Here is a 20,013-nt window from a genome sequence, read left to right on the forward strand (position 1 = left end):
GGGCCGCGGAGAAGCTTTGCGCCGCAGCTTCCCAGTCCTGGGCCGATGGCGCCGGCGCAACGTTGTCCTCTTTGCCGCCAGACTTTCTTCTGCGGTCGCGGGCACGTCTACAGTCGCAAGCACCAGCGGCAGCTGAAGGTGGCTTTGGAGCGGCTCCTGCCGCAGGTACGGACGGGAGGCGGGAGGGGACCATGGACGGCCTGGGGCGGGGCTGCGGGCGGGGCTGTGAGGCCCGAGGGGGTGGGATCTGGGGATCCCGCCGGGCTCCTGCTTAGCGTGTCCCCTTTGGCATCCTCTCCGCCGCAGGTGGAGGCCGCCCGCAAGGCCGTACGCGCCGCTCAGGTGGAGCGTTACGTGCCCGAGCACGAGCGATGGTGCTGGTGCCTGTGCTGCGGCTGTGAGGTGCGGAATCACCTGAGCCACGGAAACCTGACCGTTCTGCACGGGGGTCTGCTGGAGCATCTGGCCAGGTGAGCGCCGGGCCCGGAACCGCATACAGCGGTAGTGTATTAATAGGTTTATATTAATCTATAAATGAATGGAGGGAGGGTTTAGGGTGGGTGAGAGGAAGAACGTTTTTGTGATTTGATCAGATTGGATGATTCAGTCATCTGGTAGGCATGGCCAGTCTTGAGGGGTAGCGGCCTTATGGTCCCAGTGCTGGGGGTGGCCTTGATTGGATAACTGGCTCAATCAAGGTTCCTTCCCATCACTTCCTCTCAGATTGTCACATTTTTATTGGAAGGGGGAAACTGGAAAATACTGTTAGTATTCTCTCAGCCTTGCCCAGACCCAGGTGTCAGTATGCATTATTTATCAAATGCCATGTAATATTCTATAATCTATCATTGAGTTTACTTGTCCTTTCCATTCTCAGTCCAGAGCACAAAAAAGCAACCAACAAATTCTGGTGGGAAAACAAGGCTGAGTTCCAGATGAAAGAGAAGTTTTTGATTTCCCCCCAGGACTTTGCACGGTAAGTCATTCCTTCACATGATGAGGTAGCAGAGTGTGGATTCTTTGCATCTGTGTCAGGAGCTTCCTCTACTAATTGGACAGTTTATCAAGGACTTCACTAGTGACCATTGTATTTGTAGCACTCATTATTCTAGGCACCATGTTGAACACAAATGAAATATGACAGAGTCCTTGAAAGGTTTATAATCTAGTTGGAGGGGTGGGATTTACAATGTATTTAGCAAATAGAGAAGTGTATAATAAAAGCTGACCATAGTCAACTATTTAAATATGTGACAGAGAGACTAAGGTTCTTTAGAAATAAAAGATGCTTTTTATAGAATGCAAAAAACCGATGCTCACCCAGTACCCACTTTTAATAGTTTTAACTGGCCTTAGAGGGCCCCAGCTACCTGGAGTGCAGGAAGCTTGGCAGCACAGAGGGGGTGAGTTGTGACTTCCTCAGAAAGAGGACTCAGGTGACTCAGGCAGGCACCACTTTTATTGGGACTGTATAGAGATTATGGAGAGTGGAACCCAAGGGGATCCCAAAGCCAAAGTTAAGAAAATACATAGTGTTTACTATTCCTTTCTACTCAGTGTGGAGAATAATGAGGAATTAAGAAGTACTTAAATCCATCACCTTGTCTTCCAGTCTGTGGTTCAGACCGGGAGGAGGTAAGAAACAGGCCAGGGACGTCCCTGGTGGTTCAGTGGTTAAGACTGCATTCCAGTGCAGGGGGTTCCAGTTCCATCCCTGGTTGGGAGCAAAGATCTCACATGCTTTGTGGCCAAAACAGAAACAATATTATACAAATTAAAGAGTTTAAAAAAAGTGGTCCACATCAAAAATTTTAAAAAAAGAAACAGGCTACTTACTTGTCACAGCCTGACCCAGCTCTATAGAATTTTGGTGGATGAAGACGGGGGAGCCTGGTAGGCTGCCATCTGTGGGGTCGCACAGAGTCGGACACTATTGAAGCGACTTAGGAGCAGCAGCAGCAGCAGCAGCAGAAAGGTTATAATTGAGAATTAAATGGATGGACTCTCTGAACTTTTTATTTAAATATAGTTTTGATTTTTAAACTTTATAAATTTCAAGCTCACACAAGACCAGGCCAGGCCAGGCTTGACTGATTTGAGCCGTAAAGATACAAATGAGCCACTTTTAGATTCAGGCAGCTTATTACTTACATAGGCAGTGAAGAGTAAGCCCAAAGTGCCAGCTTCCCAGGTTGTCCCACACACCAAAAAGAACTATAGTGATACAAATAGGGCTGGGTGACTGTAGCATGAACTGTGGGATACTGTTGTTGGGGAGCCAAGACTAAACTGCAGCTACAGGCTTTATATCTGCAGCCCTAATCTGACAGCAGAAAGCCCCGTACCCCATCAGAACTGGGAGTTAATGAAAAACTGTTTAGTAACGGCCTCCCGTGAGAGATAAGGAGATGAGTGGGAGATAGCCTCCTTGCAGTTCCTTTCAGACCTCCTGTCCTATTTTGTTCCCAGAGGATCATGCAGACCTTCTGCCAACTTTGATAAGTTGCAGTTCAAGGCTTTGCCTGTAAGGATTTCCAGGGCACCATGATGGAGCCATTTAATATGTTTTACATATTAAAATTAGGCAAAGACAAATTATAACTATCAAATTGATAACAATGACAAAAGAATTTAAGTAACATCTTAAAAAATTTTTTTCTTGGCTGCTCTGGGTCTTGGTTGCTGAGTGTGTGCATTTGCTAATTGTGGAGAGTTGGGGGCCTCTCTAGTTGCAGCTTACAGGCTCCACAGTGCTGGTTCAGTAGTTGCGGGGCACGAGCTTAGTTGGCTTGCATCATTTGGGATCTTCCAGGACCAGGGATTGAACTGGTGTCGCCTGTTGTCCATTAACATTTGAAAACAAAAATCTGTAGACCCTTAGGAGGATATTTTCTAAGGACTAAAGAATTGCAAAGAAATCTTGAGCTTTGCTTAGTAGTTTTGCTGATAGTAGTACTGATATTATTCAGATACCTTTGTGTGTACTGTAGGATAAAAACTACTGCAAACATATTGTCCCAGATATGGGACAATTTGGACATCAGAAAAGGGTAATTGATATGAAGAAAGCTGATCGCCAAAGAACTGATGCTTTTGAACTGTGGTGCTGGAGAAGACTCTTGAGAGTCCCTCGGACTGCAAAGAGATCCAACCAGTCCATCCTAAAGGAGATCAGTCCTGGGTGTTCATTGGAAGGACTGATGCTGAAGCTGAAACTGCAATACTTTGGCCACCTCATGCAGAGTTGACTCACTGGAAAAGACTCTGATGCTGGGAGGGATTGGGGGTGGGAGGAGAAGGGGACAACAGAGAATGAGATGGCTGGATGGCATCACCGACTCGATGGACATGAGTTTGGGTGAACTCCGGGAGTTGGTGATGGACAAGGAGGCCTGGTGTGTTGTGATTCATGGGGTCACAGAGAGTCAGACACGACTGAGTGACTGAACTGAACTGAATGGTTTCATAGGCTGTTCCTTTTCCCAGGAAATGCATACTGAAAAATTTAGAATTAAGTCTTATGTTCTTGGGAGAAAGGAAATGTGTTTGTAAGAGAACTGGAGCCAGTATGGCAGAATGTTAACACTGAATTTGGGTGAGAGGTACATGGGTGTTCATTGTACTACTGAGATTTGGTTTCTGGGAGTCTGACACTATTCAGAATCTAGAGAAAAATGATCTACTGAGGATCTTTTCACAACTGGCAGGGACTGGGATTCTGGGGTGACTCGCCCTTTTCCTTTTTAGATTCAAGAAATCCATGGTGAAAAGTCTGGATTCCTATGAGGAAAAAGAGGATGAAGTGATTAAAGAGGTGAGTTAAAGGAAAGGCCTCTGAAGGACCCAGCCCACCTTCTGGTACCTGTCTAAGTCACCCCTCTCCCACAGATGGCAGCTCAGATCCGAGAGGTGGAGCAAAGCCGGCAGGAGATGGTTCGGTCTGTCTTAGAGGTTGGTTTCCCTCGGAGGAGCCAGAGCAGTATCCAAATCCACTGATTCCTGGTTCTCCCAGGTCCAGCATTTCACCTACCAGCCCTTCTGATGAAAAATTCATGGACTCCATCTGCTTGTCTTCAATTTCCTTCCCTGCCCACCAGGGGGCAGGCCTTACCAGTGGAGAAAATGTGGGCAGGGCTGGGAGGGAGGGAGGTTGCCAGATGAGGCAGTATCCTCAATTTGTCAATTTGTTTACATCTGGAGGTGGGGAGCATGGCCTAGGCAAATTCTTAAGCATTCTAGACACATTTATTTTTCCTGAATCAAACTCAGCCTCAGACAGTGCCAGACCCAGAAGAGGGCTCTTCAGCACCTGGAAGCTGGAAAGGGACAAACAGGTAAAAGACTGTTAGGAAACCTGTTATTGGACATTCTGACATCTCTTAGAACGTTCTGTAACTTTGATCAGGACATGGAAACAAATCTCATTCTCGCTGTCCTAATGGCTAAAGGACCTAGTCTGCCAGCCTGGCTCCTGTTTGTCTTTTTCAGCCAAGTAGCCTCCACCTCACAGCAGCCCTCATACTTGGACCTGCCACCAGCCCCCGAGCTTGACTGGATGGAGATAGGACAACCTCTGACATTTATTGGCTATCAGGTACAATGGATAAGCAAGTTGGGAAAGGGCTAATGCCCCCTAGTTCCCAGGACACCCATCTCCCTGGCTTTTCTGTATATCCTGGGCATTCCTGTGTTAGCAGGCTTCCCTCTTGCTGCCCTGTTCCATAGTATCTATGTTCTCATTCCTCACCCTCCATGATATCCACACTACCCCCATTATCACATAGGAGTGCCAACTCCTAAATCATCCAGTTCCAGCTCAAAACAGATACCCCACAGGCACCTAACCCCCACCACTCCTCTTTCTAGTAACTGTAGACAGATTATCACCTCCTTTTTTTTCTCTCTCACATTTGCTTAGTGAGTATGCCTTGTCTCCTGAATTTGGCCTCTATTTCACTTTGGAACAATCTACTCCTCATGCAATCTTGTCCCAAACACAAGAAATAACCTCATCACCTGCTATCTTACATTCTATCCTCCAGCCTCCTCCTATGCTCTTTACTTTTGAACATGTAATTGCTATTTTAATTGAAGCATCTGTTGGTTCCTGCCATACATTGTGAATCGGCCATAACCATGTCCCCTCCCTCTTTTAACTTCCCTCCCACCATCTTAAATGACATGTCTTCCTTCCCTCCTCTACGTACCCTTACCTACCCCTTCAGCTCAGATGTCACTTTTTCATGGAAAACTTATAAAAGTATGTCATACTGTGTAAAAAGCTGTGGATTTGTGTAATTCATACTTAGTTCTCTTCCCCAGTAATATGTATGCTCTGTGAGGAAGGGGTTTTGTTTACCTACCATGTAGTAGGCACATCTCCAGCCTGAGCCCCAGAGTCTGGTGGGGACAAGACTGTCTTTCAGTGATTTACTATGCTCTGTGAGATTTGACATAAACCCAGTGCAGCACTGTGGCAGTGGTTCCATCCACCTCCTGCACAATTCATTCCTCTAGGCTGAGTATCCTTATCATCTCTTGGCTTTCTTATAATTTCCCCATTTTCCACTACAGGATACGCCAGGAATTGGTAACATACACTCAGGTAAGGCCCATGGCAATGTTTCTCAAACTGTAAGAGGTTTTTCTTTTTGAGTTGTAGGTCTTTCACTGGTAGGAGGGTACCCGACACATATGTCAAATGATCTAACTCAGAAAAGTAACAGACATACCTTTACCTGCTTACCAGATGTTTTTTACTTTCATATCTAAGGTATTTTAAAGTTCGTAAATGTTGGGACATGGTAATTCTTACGTGGGTTTTTGTTCAACCTCTGTATTTTTTAAAATAATATACTTAATATTTTTAAATCAAAGAGAAACAAGAACTATAAGGATAATTCTTTTATAGCAAGAATACATGCGGTTGTGGAGAAGGGTATAAACTAAACAGGGTCCTGCTGTATAGCACAAGGAACTGTATTTTCTACCTAAAACTACTTGCAATTGAGGGTCAGTCTCTGTGCCTTACATAATCCCACCGCAGCATTAGACCTGCCACAGCCACACAGCCTCTTTGTGTTTCGACTAAGGGAAAAAATATTTTGCTTGAAAAATGGAACACTGCAAAACTTTAGCATAATAAACACGTTTTTCAAAAAAAGAAAAGGATCTGAAGAACCTGTATCTTCAATATATGACGACCTCTCAAAACTCAGTAGGCTTCCCAGGTGGCATTAGTGGTAAAGAACCCACATGCCGGTGCAGGAGATTTAAGAGATGGGTTTGATCCATGGGTTGGGAAGATCCCCCGCAAGGGTCATGGCAGGTCACTCCAGTGTTCCTGCCTGGAAAACCCCATGGAGAGGAGCCCAGTGGGCTACAGTCCAGAGTCAGACATGACTCAAGCATCTTAAGCACAGCACAAAACTCAATAAAGGCATATAAAGAGTTGGTCATCAAAACAGCTAAAACTATGGACATATCTGGTGCTTCAGTGGTTAAGGCTCACACAGCAAAAGTATGCATGCAGAACTCTTATAGACTGCTGGTGAAAATGAAAAATGGCATAATTACTTTGGAAAAGTTTAGCAGTTTCTTTAAAAGTTGAAAAAATCTAAATGTGCCCCAGCAAATGTGAACAATTCAAATACTCATCAAGGAAGGAACGACTGATACATGCAACACAATTTCAGAATAACTACGCTAAAAGGTAGACGAGTACATATTATATTCCATTTATGCAAAATTACAGAAGAGACAAACTACAGCAACAGAACATACATCAGTGGTTGCCTGGGCCTGGGAAAGGGGTATAGAGGTGCGTTAAAAAATAAAAGGGCACAAGGATACACGGTGTGATTTTACATCAAATATTTCAAATTGTATACTTTAAACATGTGGTTTGTTGTTTTGTCATGCCTCCAATAAGCTTAAGCCCCACATGGTCCAGAACTCCTCAAGTGTTTTCATTTCTGCTTAAAGGGTCTTCCTTTTCCAGGTGCCACACCTCCCTGGATGGTCCAAGATGAGGACTGTAGCTCTGGGAACCAACAAATAGGACCCTCCTATGAAGAGTTTCTTAAAGAAAGTAAGTTAATACAGGAATGGTGGGGGAGGCTTCCTACTCTTTAAGTCTTCCTATTCGAATGAAACTGCTCATTGTAGAGGAAAAACAGAAACTGAAGAAACTCCCACCAGACAGAGTTGGGGCCAACTTTGACCACAGCTCCAGCACCAGTGCTGGCTGGCTGCCCTCTTTTGGCCGGGTCTGGAATAATGGACGCCGCTGGCAATCCAGGTACAAGCCCAGTGTCAGGACCTCAACCTGCTCCCCCTGTGGAGATCTCCCTCTTTGTGCTGCTAACCTGTCATTTCTTTTCAGGCATCAATTCAAAACTGAAGCTGCAGCAAGAAACAAACAGCAGTCACATAAAGGAAAAAAGCTAATGGCTTCCTGATGTATTTCCAACCACAATAAGGCTCAAAGCCAAGGCAACAAATCTGTTATATGCTATTATCCTGCAACTGTCTTTCTCAGGAAACAGACAAACCCACTTATTTGATTTAATAAAGTTTTATTTTTCAAAATGTACAGCTGGTGGAACCTGTTAAAAAAAAAAAATCGAATCAGAACTATAGACTCTTGTGAGGGTGACGTGTACTTCGTATAGGAGCCCCAGGTGCATGAATCTTCACCAGCTCACCTGTTCAAGCATCTTCACCAGCAGCTGGGGCATCTCCACCCTTGGTGTTTCTGGTGTAAATCACTTGAGCTCTGTGCTTTGAAACCAGTTTAATAAGTCCTAGGAAGAGAGGATAAAATTTTCACATAATGGTACTATAAAAACTCAACAAATTAGAAATGCTTAATTTAAGCATGACTTTAGAAGACATACCTGCATTTCTTGGTGATACTCTGACTCACCCCTTAAAAAGAACGGACTCATTACCTGCTCTTGGGATGGCTACCCTCCCAACACTTTACTGTAACTTGAAAATCACTGTTTCCACTGTTAGGCACTACCAATAGCCTAGATTACATGCTAGAATTGTATTGCTAACCTCCACCTGCTGCATTTAAAATGGCTAACACGGTCAGCCCAAACTAAGGTGCAAAAAGCATACAAACCAGTATAACACACCCTCCCTCTCACCTTTACTAAGGAGTTCCTGAAGGGCTGCTCTGGCCAGGGAACCACGAATCTTCAGTCTCTCAGAGACGACAGCTGGAGTTATAAGCTTATAATTGGGAACTTCTTTACAGAGTTTGTCATATGTTGCTTTGTCAAACAAGACTAGGTTATTAAGCTTGTCGCGAACTTTGCCTTTGGACCACTTCTGCTCACCAAAAAAAAGGAAATAAAAAAACAACACACTTTTTTCATTTCCGAGTAGCATATACAGCCCCGTTCTTTATGAGTCAAAACCAAAACGGTGATATGACTGTAAACTCTTAATAACCTGACTCTAAACCCCACAACCGTACAAGCCATTTGCTACAATACAGGGAAATGAGACTAGACGCCCCCAACATCCCTCACCGTTGGAGGGGCTTTACTCCTACCTTCTTTTTGGCCTTGCCCCCAGATTTGTTCACTGGATCTTTGTCTTTCTTGGCCGACTTTCCGGCATCTTTCTTTTTCTTGTCGTCCTTGGGCGGCTGTAGGAGAAAAACCGGAGTGCGGCCAGGTCACAACGCAGCCCTCCACGCTCCCGCTCCTCCTTCGCCCCCCACCCTGCCCAGACTCCACTACCGAAGCACATGGGGCAAGCTACAGCCCTTCCATCTCCACATGTGGCCCGGCAGTCGTGTGAGCCCTCCTCTGATGCTGCCCCAAACGCGCGCCGGCACCGCCCGCTCCCAGAACCACGCCAGCGTCCCCTACACCGAGCTCACCATGGCGAAGCCGGGAGAGAAGCTGCGACCACTGCCGCCTTGCTAAGATGTCGGACAAAAAGGAAGTGCGCCCCGCGAGCAAGCCCAGAAACCTCCGGCCGCAGCGATTGCTTCCGGGACAAGGGGCGGAGCTGCGCGGAGGAAGTCCGGAGACGCAGGTCGGGCTCAGGCCCGGAACTGGCTTCCGGAAGCAGGGTCCGCCTCCGGAACGTCACACTCTCGGCGTTATCCCAGGCTTTCCGATTTTGCGGCCAGTTGAGAGGCAGTCACGTTTTACACTTTCCTGGCGCTAAGATCCGGTAAAAAGGAAAGGAGAACAATTTTATAGGTCCCGGAAACCTAAGTCCCTGTGTTAGTGACACCCAGGCGTGCTCCAAGTGCGCAAGCGCCTCAGCGGGCCCCGCGGACCCGGGAAGAGAAGCGCGGCCGGGAGCGCCGAGGGTGGGCTCTGCGCTGCGCTTCCGGGGCGGGGCCGGGAGGAAGAGGCCGTATCCTAGTCCTCTAGGACTAGGCGGCAGCCATGGCGATTTTCAGTGTTTATGTGGTGAACAAAGCTGGCGGCCTTATTTACCAGTTGGACAGCTACGCCCCACGGGCCGAGGCTGAGAAAACTTTCAGTTACCCGTTGGATCTGCTGCTTAAGCTGCACGACGAGCGTGTGCTGGTAGCTTTCGGCCAGCGAGACGGCATCCGGGGTGGGTTAGGCTCGGTCCCGGGGCGCGGGGTGGAGGGGGAGGCGGGGCCAGGTGCTGCCTTGGTAGGCTGCTATCTCTGGGCGGGGGGCGGATGAAGTTGGGGGCCGCGTCATTTGTACCGTTGGCGGGATCCGCAGTCTGAGACTTTGTTGACGTTTAGTTTCGCCATTGCAGTGGGCCACGCAGTGCTGGCTATCAATGGTGTGGACGTGAATGGCAAGTATACGGCCGATGGGAAAGAGGTGCTGGAGTATCTGGGTAACCCTGCTAATTACCCGGTGTCCATTCGATTCGGCCGTCCTCGCCTCACCTCCAATGAGAAGCTCATGCTGGCCTCCATGTTCCACTCGTAAGTCCTGCAACTCTTCCTAGATTGTCTACGTCTACTCTTGGCTCATAGGCTGACTGGATTAGTATTGTTCTGAGCTCTGAGACTTGCTGACTGGCGGTGCTTACCTTTCTCTAAAAAAGTAACACAGTCCTTCTACTGTGTCACACTCTTTGTGACCCTTCCACCCGCCATGGACTGTAGCCCACCAGACTCCTCTGTCCATGGAATTCTCCAGGCAAGAATATTGGAATGAGTAGCCATTCTCTTCTCCAGGGGATCTTCCCCACCTAGGGACGGAACCTGGGTCTCCTGCATTGCAGAGGGATTCTTTACCACTTATTTGAGCCACCAGGGACGCCCCATCTACATAAATCCATTCCATAATTGTGGGAGATTTTATTCCTTGGCTAAACCTTTGCTTGTTTTTCTGATTGAGCTTGAGTAACAGAAAAAAACTCATATTTATGACCGGGGTCAGAGCAATCATTATCAGTTAGCCAGGTGAGGGGTGTCCATCTAGTCATACCAAGAGTGACCTGAACATAAGTATACTTTTTCTTGAAAGTAAATTTTCTCAGGGCCAGCCAGTTAGAACATTTGAGGGGAGAAATCCACCAAGGTAACCCAGAACTACTAGACATAGGTAATTGGTCACAAACCCAACAATTGGATTGATTTCTAAAACTAGCATAGGATCGTGCCTATGATAGAAGAACATTTGATTTGTATGCCAAGGTTCAAGAAGTTAAAATATTATAAGTGATCGTACAAGTCATGTCAAGGATCTTGGGCAAGCTGTCCACCTCCGATGTCTTCTATTCTTCTTGGTGTGAGTGTAGGGTCCCATCAGCCTTCTCTGCCTCCTCCTAAATCGTCAGTTCTGTGTCATGAAAAGACTTGATCCAGTATGACTAGGCTTTAGGTAATGCTGGCAGTGGTATGATTTTGTTTGCCTAAGTCACCTTCTCTTTCCTGAGTTTTAATATGTTCATCTTTAAGGTGATTAAATGATCTTTAAGATCTTTTCCTGCTGTTAGTTGTATTATGTGTTGGATATGCATAGTCCGCTGGTGGGTAAACATGGCACGTAATCCCAGAGTGTTAATTTTACCCAAGGTTTTCAATGTACTATGTTTTGTAGCAAAGTGTGAATGTAAAATACATGCAGAATTCAAATGAATTCTTACAAAATTTTGATACTGCTGCTTCTATTTCAAGTTGTAATTTAAGTGTTCAGAAGATAAGGGTCACCTTGGTGGAAAAGTTTGAGAAGCACTCCTCCCTTATAGCAATGAGGTGCCTTCCCAACTTTGCTTTTCTTGCAAATAGGCTGTTCGCAATCGGCTCCCAGCTGTCTCCTGAACAGGGCAGCTCAGGCATTGAGATGCTGGAGACAGATACATTCAAACTGCACTGCTTCCAGACACTGACAGGTACGCGCTTCCAGACAGGTCAAAGGCATGCAATGGGTCTGGTTGGAGGAAGGCATTGACCAAAGTTGGCTCTGGTAAGCAAGGGGGTGGTGGTTAGCCTTTTCTGGGACAAGTGCACAGTTATTTGTTTTGTGAATCTAAAGCCAATATTTAATCTTGACGCCAGTTTTGTCCATGCTCAGCCCTCGTTATCCTTTGCGCAGATAAACTCAACCTTGGTGTTCCCTCATGTTGCACACATTTCGGAAGGTGTAAGTGTTGTTCCAAAATGAAATTGGAATGCTAGTTGAAAATGGCCTTTGGATCCTGAGTGGCATGTCCTCACTTCATGAAGGCAGAGCACTGAAAACTGCCTGAGTTTGTTCCCTGCTTGGCGCTTATATAAAGTGCTGTACAAACAGGATAATATTATTTGCTGATTCTCTACCCTTTGGTAATCATTCCCGGTCCCTCTCCAGGGATAAAGTTTGTGGTGCTGGCGGATCCTAGGCAGGCTGGGATAGATTCTCTTCTTCGAAAAATTTATGAGATTTACTCAGACTTTGCCCTGAAGAATCCATTTTATTCCCTGGAAATGCCCATCAGGTAAGCGGTCCCAGTCTGCAGATTCTGGTCAAAGCCTCCTTGTTTGCCTGTATTTTTTCCCCAATGTCATTTTGCAGTGTAATAGAGTTATTTTTTAAATAAAACAAAAGTAACTAGTCTTTCACTTATTTATTCTTTGGGAAAGTAAGGACTTTCCTTGAGGTTTATGGCCTTTGAGCAGAGTTTCCAACAGCTCTACCTCTGTACCCACGGTGGGGAGAGAGCCAGGCCTAACACTTTGTCCTTACTTGTGCCTCCTGGGCCTGGCCTAGGTGTGAACTGTTTGACCAGAACCTGAAGTTAGCCCTGGAGGTGGCAGAGAAGGCCGGAACCTTTGGACCTGGGTCTTAAGCTGAACCTGCAGTGGACCCCACCAAATTCTTAAAGAGATCCTACAGCAGGAATCCTGCAGTTTCCGCTTTGATGGCGATCCCGGCAGCATTGTTATTGCACTTAAAAATGGGAGGATGCTGAGCCTGATGACATGTTCTGATCCCGAGCCTTAATACCATTCTTTCTTTCCTCCTATATCTATCATGGTCCTACTTCCCAACTCTATACAAATTATTTATAGGAGGTAGGCCCATAAATGTAATAAACATTCCTTTGAGCTCAGTGTTTGCTATCCTAATTGATGGTTTGGGGGAGAAAGCCTCAGAAGGAGAGACAAGAATGATAAGGAAATTCAAGAAAGCTGAGATACTGTGTTCCAGTAGAAAACAAAACAAATATATATTAAGTGAATGAATGAACATGGGACTTTGAAGCAGGAGTCTTGGATTGCCATTGACTTCCTGGGTGGTGTGGTAGTGATGACGATAATGAAAACAATGATGGAACATTTATCAAGGGCTCACAGCCAGGTTTTACTGCTTTATCTCACTTCATCCTCTCCCTTAGCTCAGGATGTTCAGCCTGTTTGTGTTACAGATGAGATTTAGCAAAGTACAAACTCCCTGCTTAGAAGTCTCAAAGCTAGTTACCAGCAGACCTTGAACCTAGACTTTCTGACTATACTGTTGCCTCCCTCCAAAAAGTTATTTAAACTGCCTGACACCCAGTAGCGTCATCTCTAAAATGTTCATTGAGTTCTGCAGTATGAGGTTGAAGGCAGAAGAGGCAGGAGCTTAAAGGAGTCCATTTACCCTTCAGCTTTCCCATTCCAGGGAAATGAAGTCTTTCTTGGGGTAGAGAATGCAGGTATTAAGGGAGTATTTCCCAAAGGAAAGCTATCTCTGGCATGTGTTACCCCTTTTGAAAGAATGATTCACTGACAAGTTAGTATCAAATCTAGTTTTAATTCTGTATAACAGATCTTTCTGCCCTCCCACCTATTGTACCCTTTGTATTGGTGAGAGTGACCCTTTGGCCCTGGAGTCCAAGGTATTAGCAGGAGCAGTTGCCCCCCTGCTGAGGCCTTCTGGCAAAAGTTTTGGGCCATGGCTGCCCAGCCGCTGCAGACAGGAGATGCCTCACCTCAGGTGAGGATGGGGTGAGATGGAGACAGGATGGGGTTCAGGAGAGGGAGAAGGGTATAGGAGGCACCCTAAGTGCAGGGGGTTCCTATTTGAAGGCAAGAAATAGGAGCTAATGGAGTCCAAGAACAAAGGTTGTCCTTTAAATAGAGATGAGATGAGCTGGGACCTCATTAACTACTGATAATTTCTAGTGCCACGTAGATAAGGGAAAAGAAGCAGAAAGGGAAAGTCAAAGATGTTAGTCAAGACAGCCCCCTGCCTCCTTTCCCTCCCTGCCCCCACGGAAGGGAAAGGCCACAAGTAGGACAGGATGCTCCGGAGCCTGCACTGTCTTCACTCAGCCTTCTTGGGCACTCGGCCCATCTTGGTGCGAATGTTTCGTAGAAGGAAGAAGGCACCTGTGCTGGCCGCACAGATCACCTCAGCCACCCAGAAGGCTGTGCTCCAACTGTAATGTTTGGCAATGGTGCTGAAGGGCAACCCAGCCAGAAAGCCGCCCACTGTCAGGGAGGAGGAGAAGAGCCCGTGTCACTGTGAGGCTGGAGCCAGAGGGGCTTAATGCAGCCCCTCACTAGCCTGAGTGCAAGGCATCATTGGAGTATCACTTACCATTGGCCATGAGTCCTACAATGGCATGGGAGGTGCCACACAAGTTGGGAGGGGCACACTCATTGGCTATAACTCCAAACAAGGCAATGGGACCATAAGAAGAGAAACCAAACACAGCTCCCAACACCAGGATCCAGAGCTGTAAGGGCAGTGCAGAGTGGCAATTAGAGTCTGAGAAAGACTGCTACTTACCTGTCCCTGCCACAGGAGAGAATGTTTGGCCCCGGGAACAAATAGTTGTAAGGAGAGAGTGGCTCCCACATACAGACCACTTCCCAGTACAACTGACTACAGGACTGGAGGAGCGGAGGCCACACTGTACCAACCTAGGGGCCTGTGTGGGTAGGTGAGGGAGGTACAGAAGCCATCCTTCTTGAGTTAGATGCTGTCCCCTCAAGATTTGTGCACGCCGGATTGGCTAGGGATGAGGCAGAGTGGGGTAGGATAAAGGTGAGACACACCAAGAGAAAAACCAGAGATAAAGATGGAGCACCTCATTCTCTGTAAAGCCTGTGAGCTCAGCAAGAGGGTGAAGAGCTGGAGTCCAGAAAGCAATATCCTAGAGGAGCACAGAGAGGAGAAGAAACCAGGCCCAGAGTCAGGGAGGGGCGCCAGAGTACACAAGAGGGGAACTGAGGTACGAACAACCAGAAAGGCCAGGGAGAGGGAGACAGTGGCCCTTGCTTTCTCATCCTTGTCCCTGCTGTGAGCCAGGCCCTCTTTATTTACCTTGGGGGAGTCACTGGTCACAGTGACCCGGAAGAGGTACATGGACGCCGTCATGCCAGCCATCATGAACAGCAGCAGGCCATGGCGGGGATTCCCGTAGATGGACAGCCCTGCCTGTGGGCACAGTCCTGGCAATGTCAGGCCCCAGGAGCAGCAGAGAACCCCCACCCCTGGACTCTGACACAGCAGGCCTCTGCTGACTGGTCTTTGGCAATCCCACTGCAGTTCTTGGCCCAGGGCAGCTCTGGGAGGCCCTGGGACCTGCTTATTATGTTCTGAGGCCAAACTCCACAACATCCCTTCCTCCACCTAGGGCAGGCTCGAGGACATGGGCTGGCAGGCTGCACCCAGTTTTCCTGGGGCTGTGGAGAAGCTAGGTGGAGAGAAATGCTGGCTCTCCTTGACATCAGTTAGCTTCATCTCCACATTCTTAACAAAAACATCCTGGAAGCATTTCCACCTCAGCCAGCCTAAACCAGCACATGCCAAGCTGCATGTGCCCCAGGGCCCCCACTTCTGGTGTCCCAGTCATGCTGGGAAAATTTAAAGGGACCCTCCTCCTTCCTGTCCCTTCTGCCCACTCACCTTGGCCATGGCCCGGTCTGACAGGTAGCCAGCTGCGATGCTGCCTACAAGGCCCCCAACCTCCAGGGCACTCATGTAGGAGCTACCTGCAGTGAGGAGTTGCAGTGGGAAGAGGGAAAGGGAGGGAGGAAGGGCGTTACACCTTGGGGTTGTCCCAGACTGGCTTAAACCCAGAGAGGCACAGGGGCCCCAAGACTGACTGACTACAGCTCCCTGAGTAGTGTCTGGCCTCGGGAAAGAGGAGGGGGGATAAAGGGAACTGGGCCTGAATTTCCCATCCCCTACACTGGCTCCTGCTCCCTAGGCCTGCCCCACCCCAGCACTCATCTCACCCACGAGGGCAGACTGTCCTCTCTCCTGGATGAGGAAGAACTGGCCCCAGTCAGTACAGCATGTCTTTACTCCAAACACCACAAGGTAGCCGGTGGAGAGCACCCACAGGTAAGGGGTCAGCAGCAGCTCCTGTAAGGTACTCTCCTCCTTCAAGGAGCCTGGGGGGGTGGGAGGAGGCCAGGCCTCAGACTCTGCTCCAGCTGCCTTGCCCACCTCAAGCCCCTACCACTCATTAGCCACAGGGACAGAGTCCATCCACATAGACAAGGATCAGCACAAAGGTACCCCCTCACCTACCGTTGTGCCCTCTCCCCTCCACTGCAAGTCTCAACCAGTGAACGAGAATGTGAGAACCAGTGAGGGTGGAGGAGGTACCCGAGACACTTAAGCTTAGGATGCTGTCCACACAAGGAACTGGTTATAAGGAACGACCAGGCTATAACGTGAGTCAAAGCATTTGTTGGCTCTGCCACTTGGCTGGTACTTAACTGTCTCTCAGGATAGAGTTTTACTTACTCCCCACCCACTCCATCACCATCCCTCCCCTGACATCCATTGGCTAGCACAGGGCCAAGCATACAGCCGTCTTCAGTGAGAGTCCGAATGAGAGGTGAATGATGAAGGTTCCCAGAGGTTGGCTTCAGTGGGTACTCACCCTTCTTGCCCTTGGAAGGGGTGGGGTCCAGGTTTTGGAGTCCAACATCAGCAGGTTCATTGTGGATGAGCAGGAGACAGAGGAAGGAGACAACTACACACAGTGCCCCAGACAGGGCCAGTGTGGTGCGCCAGCTGTAACTCTGGGCGAGGATGGTTGCCAGGATGGGGCCCAGCCCTCCAGCCAGGTTCATGCTGGTTGACAGGATGGCCCACCAAGTGCCAAACTGAGATGGCTCAAACCACTGTGGGGCAGAGAGGAACAGAGTAGGTGTCCAGCCTCCAGTCCATACGGAAGGTGGGGTCAGGTGGGACAGACCCAGGATCTCACATTACAGGAAGGAGGGAGAAGGCACTTCTACTTGGCAAGGCCAGTTCCCTCATCTGCCACCTGATCCCACCGTGTTCAGCCTCCTAAAATATCTTGACAAGCAACAGGAGCTGGGCCGAAACTCCTGAGGAACCTGCTCTGGGGTGGAGGTGCCGGCGCGCCCACGTGGTCTTTAGGTATCCTTTCTGCCAATCTGAACCAGCTCCTTGGAAGCAGACACTCACCTTCCGCAGGACCTTGCCACATGGGGGCCAGCCCAGCCCCTGTGCCAGGCCATTGAGGAACCAGAGAGCAGCAAAGACAGGCACCGCAGAGCTCCAGGAAAAGACTACGTTGAGCAGGCCAACCAGGAGGAGCCCAGAAGAGAAGAGCCAGCGAGCACTCATCTGGTCAGACAGCACCCCGCTCACAAACTTGCTGATGGCATAGGCAGCAGACTGGCTGCTGGTGATGAGCCCTGCAGAGGAGGGGAGCAGGGAGCAGGACACCTGGGGGGTTAGGGATGGGGCAAAGGCACAGGAGGGTGGAGGAAGTCATGGGGTCAGGTGTGTAGAGGTGCTTGGCAGGGTGAGACAGGTTCCTTCCAAGAAGGACTCCTGACATGTTGGATTCCTGACATTCATTCATGGTGCCAGGCTATTCCTCCTGTCTCTCCATTAGCATTAGCCCCAGGCTGACCCATGACTTTTCAGCCTCCTGGAGAGTTCTAGCAGCAGCTGTCAGGGGGCAGGACAGCCCTTCTCCCTGTGATTCTCATATACCTGATTTCCCCCTCACTCAGGGCCTCTGGCAGTTCTGTTGCCCCATCTCTGAACATGGGGCAATGGCTTAGAATTGGAGTCAAGGACCTTATTCCTCCTGAAGGGATAGCCTGCTAGACCACATGGAGTCATGTGCCAACTCCCCGGTTCCCAGTGCTCACAAAGTCAGCAGCCAGCACTCACCCTGGTCTAAGCCTGCACCCACAAAGATGCAGAAACTGCTCAGAATCCCCCTAACACAGTGCCTCCGGGACACCTGTTGGTCACAGGCACACATGCATGCACACACATCAGAAACACAGCCGTCAGACATTCATAGACCATACCCACAGTCCTTTACCTGTGACTACTGACATGGATCTCAGAGCTTCCTCATCCTGCACATGCACTGTCCCCTGGGCTCAGCTGTGCAGACAATCCACACACATTCCGTGCCTATACCCACCACACTGCACAGACACCCAGCTTGTCCTGCTGGTCCTGTGCTCCTGGGCCTACCACCCTGCCCTGCCAGGACTCACCCAAGTCATCTTTGTCCAGAGGGATCTCCTCCACCAACGACGGCATGACAAAAGAGAAGGTCTTGCGGTTGAAGTAGTACAGGCTGTAGCCTCCAAACATGGCCGAAAAGATCACAGTTCGGTAATAGCTGTAGCCTCGGGCTGCCATGGTGGCAAGGAGCAGGCCCTACTGTCTGGGACACAAAGTCTCTGACCACGGCTGAGGTTGGCGGGCTCTCAGTGCCGGGTTTGCTGAGTTAGGATTTTTCTGCTCCCTCCTCCACCCAGCCTCCCAGGCTCCCTTTATAGCCTCCTTCTGGACAATCATTAAGCCTGGGGCGGCTCCTAGGGAACCCGGTGTCCTAAGGGAGACAAGAAAATAGGAGATCACTGACGCCCAAGCTGTGGGGGCTGGAGGGAGTTCGGGAGGGAAGGCAGTGTCCCTGACCTAGGCCAGCACCCGGTGTCCCCAGGATTTCTTTCACGGCGCTTCCGCCTCCGCGAGCCTATGAGACCAGCGGTGATTAAAGACTTAACCTAATTACTTTTGTCTCCTTGCGCCCAGGGGAGGTAGGGGTGGGATGATCTAGCCGGCTTCCTCAGTCACTTACCTTCTCATTCATTCAGGGAAAGTTTATTGAGGGATTATTGGTTGCGAAGCACAGCACTGCGTGCTGGGTTAGTTTCGACACATAAACATTCAATCAGACACGAACTCCAAACAACCTCTCTTCCAAGTCTTCCAGAGCTGACCTGAAGCCCTGTAACTACTGATGCTTCTTAGCACACGGGGGTGTGTAACGGGTAGTTGCAGAACTGTAAGCAAGGGGACATGAGTTTGAGTGACCTCCGGGAGTTGGTGATGGATAGGGAGGCCTGGCGTGCTGTGATTCATGGGGTCGCGGAGAGTCGGACACGACTGAGCGACTGAACTGAACTGAAGCAAGGGGAGGCAGGAGAAACTCCCCAGTTCAAGACACACAGTGTCACACCGAAAGCCCCGCTAGGGGCTGAGGTCTGATCCCCTTTACCCTTGACATCAGTATGGGCTCCGGTCTGGCAGGCTGGGGCTTCAGGGACCGTGACCCGACGGCCCGTGGGCGGGAAGGTGCAGCGGCGGACTCCCGGCGCAGTGCCCAAGCGCCCCTCTTCCCAGGGCCCCGGCAACACGCCCCCGGCTTTTCGGCTCGGTGGGGAAAGCAACTGGAGAAGGCGTGGGCGCCAGCGGAGCAGTGGGCCGCTCGGAGGCCCCAGAGGCTCCTCGCTTCGGCGGCCGAGTGGCTCGGCCTGGCGGGGTGGCCGAGCGGTAAGGAGGGGAAGGAGCGAGCGAGGCGGCGTGCTCTCGGCACCTGCGCAGCCCCGTGTCCTCAAGCTACCCAGGACACCCGACTCCGGCTGGGACTGGACGAGGGCCCGAGTGCAGGGGCTGGAGTGGTGCGGAGAGCCCAGGACTCGCGCAACACAAAGGAGCCGGCGCGGACTGGTCCCAGACAGCGCTTTGGCGGCCCCTCGACCCAGCGAGTGCCCCCACCCCTGTGCCGGCAGCCGCAGAAACAGCTCCGGGTGGGGTAGAAAGTTGGGCCTCCGACAAAAGAGCCGCAACACCTGAGACTCGCGCTCCAGTCCCGCCCTCAGGAGACGCCCCTCCCCCGCACACCGCCCCCTACCTGAACGAGGTGGGAGCCGGAGTACAAGGGGCGGGGCCGGCCGGGCCTGTCGGGCGCCTGCGCCTGCGCCCTGAATGGGGCGGGGCCTCCGCCTGCAACTTGCAGTCCTGAGAGTCAATCCTGCTCTGATGGTTTGGGTTTGGTCTTGCGGGTCACCCTGTTCCTCGGACGAGGACAGCGCCGCTTAGGGGCTGGAGTCATATGTTCCCTTCTTAACTGATGGGCTTCGAGAAACCATTTTTTAGTAAGTGCCTCCAGCTACCAGTCGCTGTTCTCACAGTCTGGGAGATGTCTTGTGTTTTCTGTAAAAAATTAATGCAGGCCTCAGTAAGCACAATTTGAATATTTATCTTGTGGTCAGACTGTTGGGGATATAGTTTAAATAGCTGGAGTGTTTAAAGTGTGGACCCAGAGTAAAGCTTA

The 20,013-nt window shown here is 49.7% G+C and overlaps 4 protein-coding genes across 10 annotated transcripts; 2 read left to right on the top strand and 2 right to left on the bottom strand.

The window, feature by feature from the left end:
* CENATAC (centrosomal AT-AC splicing factor) lies at positions 1–7,594 on the top strand. 2 transcript variants are annotated; one of them, XM_055423162.2, is made up of 11 exons: positions 1–165; positions 307–470; positions 878–976; positions 3,748–3,814; positions 3,889–3,951; positions 4,270–4,334; positions 4,489–4,594; positions 5,575–5,605; positions 7,001–7,090; positions 7,168–7,300; positions 7,385–7,594. In XM_055423162.2, the coding sequence occupies exons 1-11, from the start codon at positions 46–48 to the stop codon at positions 7,458–7,460; spliced, it is 1,014 nt and encodes a 337-aa protein (XP_055279137.2). In that variant the 5' UTR covers positions 1–45; the 3' UTR covers positions 7,461–7,594. The 2 variants fall into 2 exon arrangements, with proteins under 2 accessions (XP_055279137.2, XP_088699101.1); XM_088842975.1 differs by having other exon boundaries at positions 7,168–7,594.
* RPS25 (ribosomal protein S25) lies at positions 6,714–8,932 on the bottom strand. Its single transcript, XM_055423165.2, has 5 exons — positions 8,900–8,932; positions 8,567–8,662; positions 8,157–8,340; positions 7,707–7,805; positions 6,714–7,607 (listed from the first exon to the last, which is right to left on the bottom strand). The coding sequence occupies exons 1-4, from the start codon at positions 8,900–8,902 to the stop codon at positions 7,711–7,713; spliced, it is 378 nt and encodes a 125-aa protein (XP_055279140.1). The 5' UTR covers positions 8,903–8,932; the 3' UTR covers positions 6,714–7,607; positions 7,707–7,710.
* A 288-nt stretch (positions 8,933–9,220) lies between these two features.
* Positions 9,221–12,558, top strand: TRAPPC4 (trafficking protein particle complex subunit 4). The gene is made up of 5 exons (XM_055423163.2): positions 9,221–9,594; positions 9,769–9,943; positions 11,255–11,358; positions 11,817–11,943; positions 12,216–12,558. Exons 1-5 carry the CDS (start codon positions 9,420–9,422, stop codon positions 12,292–12,294), a joined length of 660 nt encoding a protein of 219 aa, XP_055279138.1. The 5' UTR covers positions 9,221–9,419; the 3' UTR covers positions 12,295–12,558.
* A 663-nt stretch (positions 12,559–13,221) lies between these two features.
* On the bottom strand, positions 13,222–19,700 carry SLC37A4 (solute carrier family 37 member 4). Of its 6 annotated transcripts, none has more exons than XM_055423157.2 (10): positions 19,591–19,700; positions 17,945–18,739; positions 16,887–17,119; positions 16,333–16,576; positions 15,677–15,835; positions 15,345–15,430; positions 14,760–14,873; positions 14,524–14,589; positions 14,031–14,169; positions 13,222–13,921 (listed from the first exon to the last, which is right to left on the bottom strand). In XM_055423157.2, exons 2-10 carry the CDS (start codon positions 18,090–18,092, stop codon positions 13,755–13,757), a joined length of 1,356 nt encoding a protein of 451 aa, XP_055279132.2. In that variant the 5' UTR covers positions 18,093–18,739; positions 19,591–19,700; the 3' UTR covers positions 13,222–13,754. The 6 variants fall into 6 exon arrangements, with proteins under 6 accessions (XP_055279132.2, XP_055279135.2, XP_088699100.1 ...); XM_055423160.2 differs by having other exon boundaries at positions 17,945–18,285; positions 19,591–19,695; XM_088842974.1 differs by lacking the exon at positions 19,591–19,700 and having other exon boundaries at positions 17,945–18,113; positions 18,535–19,577.
* Positions 19,701–20,013: the final 313 nt, after the last annotated feature.

Source organism: Moschus berezovskii, chromosome 14, assembly GCF_049115385.1.
Source record: "Moschus berezovskii isolate FMDL1 chromosome 14, NW_MosBer_1.0, whole genome shotgun sequence".
NCBI classification, from domain to species: Eukaryota; Metazoa; Chordata; class Mammalia; order Artiodactyla; family Moschidae; genus Moschus; species Moschus berezovskii.

Coding starts and splice junctions, on each gene's coding strand:
- CENATAC (XM_088842975.1), top strand. CDS start 46: ATGGCGCCGGCGCAACGTTGTCCTCTTTGCCGCCAGACTTTCTTCTGC. Junction 471..877: donor CTGCTGGAGCATCTGGCCAG/GTGAGCGCCGGG, acceptor TTCCATTCTCAG/TCCAGAGCACAAAAAAGCAA. Junction 3,952..4,269: donor TGGTTCGGTCTGTCTTAGAG/GTTGGTTTCCCT, acceptor AATCAAACTCAG/CCTCAGACAGTGCCAGACCC.
- RPS25 (XM_055423165.2), bottom strand. Junction 8,341..8,566: donor GGGGCAAGGCCAAAAAGAAG/GTAGGAGTAAAG, acceptor TTTGGTGAGCAG/AAGTGGTCCAAAGGCAAAGT. Junction 7,806..8,156: donor TCAGGAACTCCTTAGTAAAG/GTGAGAGGGAGG, acceptor CTCTCTTCCTAG/GACTTATTAAACTGGTTTCA.
- TRAPPC4 (XM_055423163.2), top strand. CDS start 9,420: ATGGCGATTTTCAGTGTTTATGTGGTGAACAAAGCTGGCGGCCTTATT. Junction 9,944..11,254: donor CTGGCCTCCATGTTCCACTC/GTAAGTCCTGCA, acceptor TCTTGCAAATAG/GCTGTTCGCAATCGGCTCCC. Junction 11,359..11,816: donor CTGCTTCCAGACACTGACAG/GTACGCGCTTCC, acceptor GTCCCTCTCCAG/GGATAAAGTTTGTGGTGCTG.
- SLC37A4 (XM_055423157.2), bottom strand. CDS start 18,092: ATGGCAGCCCGAGGCTACAGCTATTACCGAACTGTGATCTTTTCGGCC. Junction 15,431..15,676: donor AGGACAGTCTGCCCTCGTGG/GTGAGATGAGTG, acceptor TCCTCACTGCAG/GTAGCTCCTACATGAGTGCC. Junction 14,590..14,759: donor TGACCAGTGACTCCCCCAAG/GTAAATAAAGAG, acceptor GTGCTCCTCTAG/GATATTGCTTTCTGGACTCC.